Raw genomic sequence first — 14,146 nt, forward strand, 5'->3', positions numbered from 1 at the left:
TAATGTCGTTTTTTTTTTTTCAAATAAAAAATAAAAACAACTCAATAAAACCCCGAAATGCAGTAAAACAATGTTCATTATTATCACCATAATTTCTAAATAAAACCCAAAAATTAAGCGGAACAGTCCAAGAAAAGAACATTACAACCAGTCACTAAATTCTGAACAAATGTTCCTATCGGGGCCATCTGGAAACGGCCACGTGTCCATCGGCGACCGGCTGAGAACCGGCCGAATCGTTGCATCCCAGGAGCTTCAAAAAGAGGAACCAAAGAGTACTCTGATCCAACGAGAGGTAGTAGTACTGCAAAAGTGAGCGGCTATGGCATGGAGATTCCTTTTCTGTTCAATGGTCATGGTGGCCATGGTTGCTACAATTCAGGTTGGTTTCTGTGATTTTCAATATGTTTCAAAGAAATTGTTCTGCTATCTTTAGGTTGTTTCGAATTCCTTCCTTCTTTGGCCAACAAAAACGATGTAAATGGTTTGAGAGTTTGTTTATGCCTAAAAGGAGTTTCATTTCTGGAGTTGAGATAAGAACTGGTGCGATGCTTACGATTTGATGATTTTATCGGGCATTTCTTTGTTCTTTGTGGATTTATCCATAAAGTTTCGTCGTGACGTGCGCGCCTTCAAATTTTGATTCTTGTTATTGATTTGATCGTGGCCGCCGTGTTAGTAAATTTAACTAGATGATAGACTTTACATCTGATTTTTGCCCTCCCTTCTGTTTTGTTTCGAACCCTTTTCAGGAAAGTTTTATCTCGTTTGAGGTTATTTCGTATTCCCTGTCTCTGTTTTAAGTTTACTTTTAGAATTTTTTTTTTTTTAATGGTTTGGGGACATAAATGGCTGGAGATTTTGTTTATTGTTAGGAAGAGTTTTAATTTTCGGCGTTGCCATAAGAAATGGCGTGATGTTCCGGATTTCATGGTTTTATCGGCCATATCTTTCTGGATCATGTGTAACTTTTCGTTTTCGGTTCTTGTTATCCGGCTTTGATCTTTACGGTCGTGCCATTAAATTTGACTTATTTGAGATTTCATTATCTTTCCGCGATTATTTGCTTTGGGGATCTCTTTCATTTACGGAAGATGTTTTGACGCCTCATTATTTATGTTCGTGTCTGGCGTTAAATCTTTACGCTCATTTCAACTGGCTTGATCACATTATCTATGATTTGTTTACATGTAGGATTATTATTTGATCCTTTTTGTATACTGCAAAATGATTTTATTATATTTTTTGAAATTTTATTTTATTGTAAAACTTTCTTTCAGTGTTAGCGATTTTGTTAGAAAATGGCTTACTCAATTGTGCGCGCAATATTTTAATCTAGAAAGATTTGCATAGAGAATTTTCTCTAAAGCTCGCACAATTTAGAATCTGTTTTAGGTCTTTGATAATTTTCTTTAAATATTTTTCTTAGATTTGCATTTTACATCTCCGTGTCAGGTGAACATAACATTTTCTTAACTCGACAACATTTTAGTGGAAACTATAAAATATTTCGCACAACTTAGGTTCTCTTCCAGTTATTCAACAACATTCTATCTCCATATTTCGAAAATTGGGCGATCATTGTTGTCCGTCCTTACGAAAATATGAAGCAAATCTTGCATCGTCTCAAGCCTCGATTCGGTAGTGGTCTATATGCGTTAAACACTTTCAATAGGTGAATTTGACTAGTTCTCCTGATTTCAACGCGTAAAATGTCAATTTTTGCAGAAGTTTATCTACATTTCTGAGGATTTTCAGTGATTGCGTCCTATTGCCTGGACCGTTTCAATTAACTATCCTTTTTGCACTTTGTTTCTTCATGACTTAAACCTTACTCTGTGGACTGGGTGTCTCATCTCATTCTATCAATCTTATCAATTTTGTAAACATAATATCGTGATAAATCTACTTGTATAGGACTTAATTTTCGTGGTTTTCATGCAAAACTATATGAATAACCTTACCAAGTTAAAGCATGTTAGGCAAACTTGCAATTTAATTACTTGGCTGAGGAAGTCATTAATCAAATTGGCAACACTCTGAACAGGTTCATTGCCTGGGAAAATAAATTTGAAGAAATACCAAATCTACACCTGTGCTATGATCTGCGTTGAATTGGATCTAAGCAAAACTTTACCAAAAAGATCTAAGCTGGAAATGGAGTATTTTTCCAGGTCCAAGGTGCTGGGCTATGTGAATACAACATCAGAGATAGGACATGCCAAGAGAGGGCATCTCATGGCAGATTGGTTGAGAAGAACTCCGCTTCAGGAAAAGGAGCAGAAGTTATCATCCACACCATTAGTTATGGACCCAGAAGGGTTACAGAAAGTAAAAGGAAAGAAAATACAACCAAAAAAAAGAAGAGTCACTGGATCGAACGAAAAGGGTTTCACGCAGGAAGGTAAACGCTCTGAATGGCGTCCTCAAACCCAACAATAAACAAAGGGAGAATGGAAGAGTCTAAAAACATGGAGGATTCTGCCACATAAGAATTCCTCAAAAGTGACAGCGAAAGGTCATGCTCCAGAAGTGAAGTAGTGGAAGATAACCCATACCCAGCGACTTCCAGTCAAAACTTATGTAAGAGCATACACTATGGGTCACATGGTAGGACTGTAAACTGAAAATTATTTGCAAACTTTTAGGGGTATTTTGAAAAATCCTAGACAATGAAATAATCAACAGATCTGGCACATTTAGGTGTTCTAATAAAAATACTTTCAACAAAACACTGAACACAAAGGGATCTAGAAAAATGCAGCCCTTATTTCAATTAATACTTAGAAAACGAGACATGCCCAAATACAAGCAAAATAATGGAGCCACTGCCTCGGCATACACGGCTGCTCAATGCACAAGAAAACAAAGACATTGAAGCACAAACGTGAACCCTGGATGGATCCACCAACAAAAGTCTCCGCGGAGTTTTTGTCCCGGGATCAAGTGGAACTGGCCATGCTAAGTTCTCAACAAAACACAATAAGACAGACAAACTCAGGATAATCCAAGTGACTAGCTCCTATCCCCTTTTATAGGCTTGATGGACTCTCTAGAAGCCTTATTTTATTATTTTCCCTCAAAAAATGAAGGCAAATACCATGGGTAGATACCATGGGAAAATATCATGGTAAATACCATGGGCAGATTCCGTCCATTTTGACCATATCAAGAAAAGGGAATATTACAAATCCTCCCGCCCAAAGATTGCTTGCCCTCAAGCAATCCACTTCTATCCACAAAAAAAGCATCTGTATACTGATACCAGGATCCCATACAAACCAATGTGTTATTCCATGCCTCCATGCTAAATGATCCTGAATGGATCCTTCGATACCTGGATCCCAAACAATCCTCCGACCAATCCTGCCCTCAATAGATTCACCTGGATCCCAATGCCACCTAAGTCCTAGGACCTGTGGGTTATGATACCATCTCAACCCTCCATCACTGTCCATGCCTAAGGGCCCAAGTTGCAATATGCCCTTGGCTAAGGGTATCCTCCTAGGAATCATCCCATCAATAGAGTTCCAACTCATAATCTCTTGCCAATCCATCTCATGGGAAGGATCTAATGCATGAATGCCAGGCGCACATGGAATAAGTTTACTATGTTGATGTTGCCTGATGCTCAACTCATGCTGCTCCACTCGATCACCTAACATGATCCATTTGGAGAACTTTGCCCTGCTCTCCCCAATGTATAAAGGTGGGTTGGTAGTGCTGCAAGCCTTATCTATGTACTCCTGTAGAGGGCTACTCTGGAACTCCCAACTGTACTCCTCTTGCTGCCTTGTGAGGGACTTGAGTTGTTCCTCAACACTAGACAACTTGGCCGTTGATTTGGCACATACCGCTATGAGCTCCTCAATTTTCCTATTCTCCTATAAGACGGTGTCTTGGATTGTCCAAACTCTTTGCTTCAACATCATAAGATCTGTCTTGAAATGCATGATCTTTTCTCGAAAGTCCTCTACTGGCAATTCTGGTGCCCTCCTAAATGCCTTTGTATCTGTGTGCATCGGATGCTCAACTATCATAGCTCCAGCTTGAACCTTTGACCGACTTTCTAGATTTGGCTTACCCTGCATACTATATTTGTCATGTTGTCCCTCATGATCATGCTCATCATACTGGTTTACCACTACTGGCTCCTCACTTAGGTCTCCTTGAATGTCTTCTTCCTGGCCTTCTCCACTTGTGGGGACAATTTGTTGTCCATCCTCTCTGGTTGTCAAACATGGATGCACTAGTGGACTGTTATCTACACTTGATTGCTAATACTCTTCCTGAATGTCCTCTTGGAGATCTATGGACTCAGTTTTACAAGAGTCTACCACATCATTATGAAGAATTACCTCCTTCCTTTCCCCATGTACTTTGTCAAGCTGGCTGATTATCATTGGCTTGTCCTGCAAGTCTCTCTGAAAAACATTGTGCTGCTGCTCACCATATGTACTTAACTGTTCAGATCCTTTGTGGGTGCTCTTCTGAAAACTGCTGAACCCAACTGCAGATGAATTCCCATGATTTGAAGGAATCTCCTCTTTTTTGTCCGTTTTGACTCCTTCCTATCACCTAGACATGAATGGTCAAGTGCCCAAGGCCCCTTGGAGATAAAGCATTGTCCTCTCCTTCTTAGTTCATTCTTGCTGCAAGTTTTATTTCCTTCGTTCTTTCTTCCTCCATTAATCCTCTTCAGCTCCTTCTTAGTTAGCATCTTTTTGAGCAATTTTATGTTTTGCATGACCAACTTTTTGACTAGATCATAGGCGGTTGGTGAAACAATTAGTTCCTTTCTCCAAATGGTCAACAGTTTGGCTCTTATAATCTTGTAGATGTCAACATCTCCATCTAAGAACAAGGACACTATCTTTTGCATGCTTGTTTTGACTTTGTCGAGATGAGCTGATGTAATGCCCAATATAAAAGTTCTGGAACACCTGAAAGATTAATTCGTCACATTCTAGATTCAGCATGAATGTGCCAAAGCTGAACTTTGCCATGAGTTCTAAGATTTTGCACTGCTTCTAAACTAGGATGCATCATGTTGTTCAACCCTTGAAGGGCTTCCACTATCAACTGCAATATTTCCCTCATGAGATCATTATTGTAAGGTGGTAGAGGGGATGTTAAAGCTATGATCCTGCCGAGACAAGAAGCAACTGTGAGCCTGACCTCTTCACAAGGATGTTCCCTAAATTTGGGTTGTATCAATGCAAGCATGGATGGCTTGAGAGCCCAACTTAGTTTCTTCCATTGTGGCTGTCCCACCCTGGACAAACATGTGTCTAATTTCTCCAACTTAGGAAGGTCTATGACTATCTTCATTCGTTGTAGCTCGAATCCAAGTGTGAAGAGTTTAGCCTCTCTTCCTTGTCCTTCCTTCGCTTCCCATGGGCGTTTTTACTGCAGAATGGCATAGACGTTTTTTGAGAAAGGCTTGCTATTTTGGTCTAAAGTGGTATTACTGAGAAAAGCTCCCCATGTTTCTTTTATCTCATCTAGAATTTTGTCCAAAATTTTATGGGCATTTTCTAGGGAAGGTCCCATCTTCACATAGCAAAACAGGAAAATATACAGAAATATACTATGCCTCAATTTTTCGCCATGCTGAAGCTTTACTAGCAAATAAATTCATATGATAGAGAATATGGCAAAAGACTGCCATACTTTTTAACACCAAACCTTTAATCTTAATTTATTTTATTTGAAACTAATATAATCACCTTACTTTATTTTAATAAACCTCCAACGCATAAACCAATGCACCACATTATAAAAAAAAAGGGCATGAAATTTCTTTGTTATCACCACACTGACTTAGCCTATGATGGTGTAAAAAGCTCAGCCATTGGAGGACAGGAAACACGACCATCAAGAGAATACACCCAGATTTGTGAGGAAACTCGTCCCACATGTACAACTAAACTCGTTTTTATATTTCACACATAGACTCATTCACCAAGATGATTGCAGACTCGTCCTTAACTAGTTGAGCAAAGCTCGGTCATGGCAGAAAGCAAACTGTGGTAGCATGCACAATAAAGCAGAGGGAAAACTCGTCCCTTAATCCACGCTCTTTCTTCAAAAAGGTAACACGTCAATGTGGCAAAGGCCGCGCAATCCCTTTCAGCAATATATTACAACTTCTTTAAAGTAGCTCGACCCTCACATCTGTAGCAGTGCACCTAACAACTTGCATAAATTCGTGCCCATGGATGGGTTTGGAAGACTTTCGACAGTGAGATTTGTTTCCTTTCTTCTAGCCAACTCGTGGTTCTTCAAAGCAGTCTTTAGTCTTCTTAATTCATGGATTCATACTCCATATGGTTCAGATTTGACTTTGGTCTTTATTTCAAAGATTTCGACCTTCCAACAATTGTGCACGGAATGATCTGTTGTGATTTCTATAATTGCAAACCGGATCCTCCAATAAGCACAAGAAATTCTTCACAAACACGGATCCTTCAGATAAATGTGCTCGGCTTAACTAAAACGCTCAGGTTTCTTCGTGCAAGATCACTCTCGGCTCTCTATTGTGCAGATTGTTGGCTTATTTGTGTTGCCATTGATGTCACTTGTTGAAGTCATGTACTCATGAGTCTATATGTCAAGTCTTGAGTCTGTTGTATACTTGTTGAAGCCTGTCATGCTGATGTAACTTGTTGTAATAAGTCTCAGAAGGTTTGTAGGAGAGGTGTCACGAGGTGACAAGGCCTCACTTGAAGTTGAGCTACACTTTTTCTAGAGGTCTAGTTGATGTTGAGTGTGATGTCTTGTTGAAGTTATGCAGCTGGGTTCCTAATGTCAAGATGAGTTTGGAAGGATGGTTTACAGGTCGTTTCACTCCTCTGAAGCTCTGTGGCAAGTTTGAGGGCTAGATCCTTGTTTTAAGCCATGCTCTACCCAATTTGCATGGAAGGAGGCTCATCAGAGTGACTGGAATAGGCTAGTCGCATGGAGGACAGGCCCATGCGAGCGACTAGCCTTCTAGTCGAATTTGTCCAGGCTTGTGTGTGCGACTGGGAGGTTTACGAGATTTTCTCTGGATTTCGCGTGCTCCTGTGGAATTAAATTGTTTTTGGTGGAGCTTTTTGACGACATTTTCTAGAAAAAGTTCAGGATGAGTTGTGGGGCCTCAAGAAATTGATCAAGTTTGAAATTATCAAAGGGCTAGTGGAAATAGTGGTTTGATATGGTCAAGATGCCAATCTTAATCATTTTTGTGAAAAGGTTTTGTGTGAGCTCCATCATCTGAAAAATTAATTGACTTAACCATCTTCAGTTTCTACAAATATGAGAAGTTTTTACTTTTGTCTAACAATTGGTATCATAGCCGACTCCTTTGGTGTAGCTTGACTGCTGAAAGGAGAATTCAAGAAGGGACAATGGCTGGTCATGATGTGAAAGTACCAAATTTTTATGGTGAACACTGAAAACTACAGCTTATGGAAGATGATAATGGAGGGGCACCTCATGAGTTTAGGTGTTGATATTTTCTCTACTATGGTGACTGGTTATACTATTCCTAATGTGTTCTTCCTTCAGACCCTGATGGAAAGAAGATTTTTCAAAACAATGCAAAAGCAAGAAATGCCATTATTGCTGCACTTAGTGAGAGTGAGCTGATAAAAGTCATGTGCTGTAAGTCAGCCACAGAAGTTTGGGACAAACTTGAGAATAGCTATGAAGGTGATAAGAAGGCAAAGAAAGCGAAGCTCCAAACCTATAGGATGAGGTGTGAGAGCTTGAAAATGAAGGAAGATGAAACTATTGCAGAATATTTTCGAAGAGTTGAATCAGTAACAAATCTGATCAAGAGCATAAATATAAGATTTCAAGATGAAATCATTATTGAGAAAATCTTGATGTCTTTACTAGCAAGATTTAATTTAAAAGGTTTCTGCTATTGAGGAGATAGCTGATTTGAACACTCTTACTATGGAACAAATGCTTGGAATTCTTATAGCTTATGAGATGTGCATGGTAGAAGAGAAATCTGAATCTAGTGAAGCTGCTTTCAAAGCCTCCAAGAAGGTCGAGGCTGTCACCAAAAAGCTCAAGAAACTTCCAAAGAAAATCAAGGAAGAGGAAGAGTATTCTAGTAGTGAATCTGATGATGAATTTGCTCAGTTTTCCAATAGATTAGAAAGAGGTTATAGAAAGTATAAGGGCAAGCTTCCTTTCAAGTGCTTGAATGTGGAGAAGTTGGACATTTTGCTGCAAAATGTCCACACAAAAGAAGTGAAAAGGAAGGAAAGAAGAAGGTTATGAAGAGCAAGGATAAAACTCAGAAATTTCGAAAAGCTAAAGCCCAAAAGAGGAGGAGTTTCTACTCAAAAGAAGGAAGTGATATTTCAAATGAAAGCAGTGAGAAATCTTCATCAGAAGAAGAAGAGCACAATGAATGTGTTCTCATGGATTTTGATTCTAAAAATGAATAAGATCTTGAGGATGGAGAGATTGATTATGAAGGTGAACTCATTACTGCACTTGATGAGCTAAGCAAAGCTAGAAACAAAAATAAGCTGCTGAAAGAGGAAATACGCAAGTTAAAGGAGAATAAATCTTCTTTGGTTGATAATTCTTTGAAGACTCAGTTCCATGAGCTTGAGAAATTCAAAGAAAATTTGCTACAACAAATTGTGATTCAACAAAATAATTTGGCTGAGTTGGAGAAAGAAAATGAATCTTTGAAGCAGAATATTGAAGGAGCTCCTATTGCATGCACTCATGAAGAAGACATCATCTGCTTAAAGAGAGAATTGGAAGAAGCAAAAATGAGAGAAAATGTGCTCACCAATCAGGTGGAAGAATGGAAAGAAAATTGTCACAAACTTGAAGCAGAAATTGTTGCTTTAAGGGTCAATCTTTCAAAAGCAGAAACTAAAGCATGTTTAAATCAGAAATTTGTCAAGGGATCTGAAACCTTGCAAGATATTCTCAACATGCAAAGGTCACCGGAGGACAAAACTGGTTTGGGATACAAGCCTCCTCTACAAAATGCCAAAGATCAGCCAAGTACCAGTTATGCAGATGCTTTGAAAGGAAAATAAAATCAATCAAATATTGCTGCAACTAGCAAGAATGTGCCAAAGAATGAAGCTGAAATCAAATCAGTAGAAAATCAGCAAGTCAAGCAAGCAAGGTCCTCAAATTTCACTTCCCCATCATGGCAACAAAAGTCAGGTATCCTACATTATTTTATGGTTATTGCTTTTCATGTAATAATTTTGGACACAAAGCCATAAATTGTAGGTTGAAGACGTTTCCTAGAAGAAATGTTGATAGATCAAGAATTTCTCAAGGGCCAAATGTTTTGAATGCTAATGGAAATAATTCTTTTGCTCCACTAATGAATGGGATCGAGTGTTTCAGATGCAATGACTTTGGTCACAAAGCTAGTGAGTGCAGATCTAGCCTTCCAAATTTTTCATGCAACATATTCAACAGAACTCAACAGAAATCTAATCAGCAGAAAGTTGAAAAAAGATGGAAGGAAAAGGCTGAAAATTGTGAGCTTGCTTTGGTAGCTCATGATCAACATGAACAATGGCTGATTGATAGTGGCTGTTCCAAGCACATGACGGTGATAAAGAGCAAATTCTTGCAGCTAAAAGTGTATGAAAAAGGCAATTTCAGTTTTGGAAATGATGCAGCAGTTCCCATCAGAGGCAAAGGAACAGTTAGATTGGATAAGAAGACCAAAGCTCAAAATGTGCTTTATGTTGATGGATTGAAGCACAATCTCCTCAATGTGAGTCAGATGTGTGATAATGGGCATGAGGTGACTTTCAGATCTAAAGAATGTGAGATTAGAAATGCAAATTCAGGAAAGTTGGTGGCAAAGGCTATTAGAAGTGACAACAACATGTATGTTTTTGATGACACTAGACACAACTGTTGCATGAGAAAAATAGAAGAGTCTTGGCTATGGCATAGAAGATTGGGACATGTTAATTTTGATAATCTAATCAAAATTAGCAAGAGTGGAGAAGTTAGAGGTTTACCAAGATTGGCCAAACCAGAAAGCACAATATGCAAGTCATGCCAATTTGGGAAACAAACAAGAGTGCATTTCAAATCCAAGGAGTTCACTACAAGCAGACCATTGGAGCTAGTGCACACAGATGTATGTGGTCCTACAAGGAAGCAAAGTCCAAGAGGTGAGAAGTATTTTATATTATTTGTTGATGATTTCACTAGAGCCACCTCGATTATGCTTATGAAAGAAAAATCTGAAGCAAATTTAAATATTTTAAGGCACTTGTTGAAAATGAAGTTGATTTGAAGATAAAGTGTCTTAGATCTGACAGAGGAGGCGAGTTCATTTCCAAATAATTTGATGACTTTTGTGAAGAGCATGGGTTCAAGAGGCAATACTCCATAGCTAGAACACCACAACAAAATGGAGTAGTGGAGAGGAAAAACAGGTTGGTCCAAAACATGGCACGAGCAATGTTAGATGAAGCTGGTGTATCAGATACTTTTTGGGGAGTAGCTCAAATAACAATATATTTGGCCAATAGAGTTCTTCTTAGGCCTAACAGTGACAAAACTCCATATGAGTTGTGGAAAGGAAGACCAACAAAAGTTGATCACTTCAAAATATTTGGGAGCAAGTGCTACATCAAGAAGACTGAAGACAAGCTTGGAAAATTCGAACCAAGAGCTAATGAGGGCATATTCCTTGGCTATTCCTTCAAGAGCAAGGGATACAAATGCTACAACAAGAGAACCAAAAAGGTAATTGAAGGTATTGATATTGTTGTTGATGAAAATTTGCCTAAATCTAATGATTCCCAAGATGTTGCAGCTGATCATGATTTCATAGAATATGAGGACCATGAATTTTCTGAAGAAGAGGAAGTAGAGAAGGCTCCACTATAAAGAAGGCTCCACCAAGTCACATTCAAAAGAAGCACTCAGAAAGTCAAATTCTTGGAAGCAAAGATCTTGGAGTGCAAACAAGGAGAAAGTTGTTGGATAGCTTCAATCAAGCACATTTTGCACTTTTGTCTCAAGTAGATCCCAAAAGCTTCAATGAGGCTAAAGAAGATCAATTTTGGGTCAAAGCAATGAATGAAGAATTAGATCAGATTGAGAAAAACAACACATGGGAGCTTGTACCAAGGCCAAAGGATAAAAACATCATTGGAACCAAGTGGGTGTTCAAAAACAAGCTAGATGAAGAAGGCAAAGTGGTAAGGTACAAAGCAAGGCTTGTGTGCAAAGGGTATGCTCAAGTAGAAGGTATTGATTTTGATGAAACTTTTGCACCTATAGCTAAATTAGATGCTATAAGAATATTTTTGGCCTTTGCATGTTACAAGAAAATTAAAGTTTATCAAATGGATGTAAAATCAACTTTCTTGAATGGTGATCTAGAAGATGAAGTGTATATAGAGAAGCTTGAAGGTTTTTTATTGGGTGATGATGAGAATCTATTGTGCAAGTTTAAAAATGATCTTTATGGCTTGAAACAAGGTCCAAGAGCATGGTATGCAAAGCTTGACAAACATCTACAAAAGCAAGGCTTCAAAAAGGGATCTGTTAGAGTCAGTATTTGCATACTACCATCAATGATCAAAAATCCTCTTTTCATATCAGATTAGGGTCCCATTTTGAACTTTTTGTCATTCCACTAGGCCGTCAAGCAAAAATTTGGTCATTGAAGGTTGAATTAGGGTTTCCTTTACTCCTTTTTGATATTTACCCCTTGCTGGCTCTTTTCAACCTTGCTAAGTATCCATTGTCCATAAAGTTAATGACATCATGCCATCACATCAGTCATGTCATCTTGAAATTCAGTCCTTCAAGGCCTCATTAGGTCCTTTATGGTTTTTCAAGGTTTCATTAGGTCATTAGGGTTTCCAAGGTTCCAATAAAACCCCATTCCATTGCATAAGACCAGAAAGTAAAGGGTGATCAAATAACATCTCTTCACCATGTGAAGATGATTTGTAAAGAGAAATGCTTATTTCATCATGTAATTTTATGTTCACTATATGTAATAAATATTGTTCCTAAGCTGTCAACTCAATCTCTATATGCTGACTTCATTAAAGAAAAGTCAAATTCAAAGAGTTCTCAAAGACCATCAAAAGATAAATTTGTTGAAGGAAATAGTCAAGCGAAAGCGTAATGTTTCAAAAAGTTAAGTGAATGCCAAAGGGAGTTGTCTTTTCCCAAGGGTGTCCAAATCATCATTTTTCTCAAGCACTAAACCCTAATTTCCTCTCCCATTGAGCTAGGGTTGGCTATGGAATCAGAGACATCTTAGCAGAGGAGGAATAAGGGAGGTCATTTCAGCAAGTATGAGGCCATTCCAACTCATAGACATCACGTCTCCATCATTTTTCAAGAAGTCATTCCAAGGGACAAATCATTTGCCACACATAGGGCCGATTTTTCTTCAAACTATGTTTCAGACCAAATAGGGATGAATTTGGCAAAAGTGAGAGAGTTTTTTGTCCATCATAGGCCAAGGATGAAAAAACTCCTTCAGCTTTTACATAGGTGTTATGGTTTTGGAGAAATGTCAAAAATACAATTGCTACAAGAGGTTTTTTGCATTTCTGGAGTGACCTTGGGAAAATCCAATTTTCTCCTAGATGGATTGTCCAAATGACTTGCTTGATGAGTCAAATGATAACTAGACAGAAAGAGATCTCCAATGATCTATCATGAGCTCAATTTGGAGTTGAGGAAGGCCTCCAAAAGTTGCTTGCAAGAGAACACTTCATTTTTGCACCCTCATTTTGCACTTTTGACCAGTCTTGGGAGAATCCATTTTTGGAAGGTAAAATCAAGTCCATTTGGCAAAATAAAGGTAGATTGGGAAACTAGACAGGATAATCTTTCCAATGAGCTATCCTGGGTTCAATTTGGACACTGGGAAGGCACTCGAAATCAGGTTGCAAGATGGAGGGCGCGTTTGACATTGTGAGGGCGCTCTTGACAGTAAAAAGGTCAAACGCGCAGCACCTAGGGTGCTGCGCTCTTTTTTGAGGCATATGATGGACAAAAGGCCAACATTTTTGAATTCAGAGTGATGAGGACATGCACCTTGTGCATTTACTAAGCATTTGGAGGAAAACTGGTCAGCCGAAAGGGTCAAAAACCAAAAAAAACTACCTTTCTGCCTCTTTTTTGGCCTTGTCGCTGTGCGTTTACCAGTCTTGGGAGATTGGAATTTTGATAGGGAAAATGACCTCCAAATGGAAAACTGAAGGGATATTTGGAAAGTAGACTCGAAGGGCTTTCCAATGAGCTATCTTGGAGCAAATTTGGACACTGGGAAGGCACCCAAAAGCAGCCCTGAACTTGAAGGGCGCGTTTTGACACAGAAATGGCACGTTTGACAGTTCAAGGGCGCGTTTGACAGTCTTATGCAATTTTCACTGTTTCACTCTAAATTGACTTTCACCTAGGGGAAATTGATGTTTTACTCGTGTAATTGATCAAGATGATGTAATTATTATGTTTTTTACTGTTATCTAGGGTAAATACATTAGTTAAATGGCCTACATGGCATGTAATGAATCAGTTTTCTTAAGTTAGGGATGTCACTTTGACCACCCTATACTCCAGCTATCAGTTCAACCTTTCTTGCAATTGCTCCTCCTCTCATGGATTCGACCCCTGAGGCTAGGATGAGTTGGTTTGAGGCCTATAGTATGTATTTTCTTAGTCATTTTACAGGTTGGAATCAGTTTGATGTTTGGCTATTGATCAGAGACACTAATGTAATTAGTATTTGGCAGAATTTAATGAACGAGTTGCAGCGATTTTGGTGGAATACCTGTGGTATGGAATTTTGACATAGTTTCTTCTTATGTTGCATATGTTTGAATGTTTTGTACTCCCATATTGCATTTCACTTCTATGATATGTTGATTTTCATGTTGATAAGCAGAACACATTTTATATGCATTGTTTTGGGGAAATCTACATAGTTTGTCCAGTTTCTTCAGTTTAGAAAGAATAAATGCTTGTCTTGCTCTTTCTAGCACCTCACCAACCTTATCCATCTCACATCTTAACCTTAAAGTGTTTGAGTGCCTACTTACCTTGCTCCATTAGATGTCTGCAATCATACCCTCATTTGCCCTGACCTGGTCTTTTGACCTAATCCTCTTCC

At 38.6% G+C, this 14,146-nt stretch overlaps 1 protein-coding gene across 1 annotated transcript in view; it reads left to right on the top strand.

Annotated features, from left to right (window-relative positions):
• The first annotated feature begins 250 nt into the window (after positions 1-250).
• LOC149246300 (cathepsin B-like protease 3) overlaps positions 251-14,146 on the top strand; it is a 52,313-nt gene continuing 38,417 nt past the window's right edge. Inside the window, exon 1 of the mRNA XM_089457861.1 lies at positions 251-382. Coding sequence (XP_089313987.1) covers positions 323-382 — 60 coding nt within the window. The 5' untranslated portion in view covers positions 251-322. The remainder of the gene's footprint in view (positions 383-14,146) is intronic.

Source organism: Pinus tabuliformis, chromosome 7, assembly GCF_031772625.1.
Source record: "Pinus tabuliformis cultivar Carrire ecotype Pingquan chromosome 7, CPIR1, whole genome shotgun sequence".
In the NCBI taxonomy this organism is placed as follows: Eukaryota; Viridiplantae; Streptophyta; class Pinopsida; order Pinales; family Pinaceae; genus Pinus; species Pinus tabuliformis.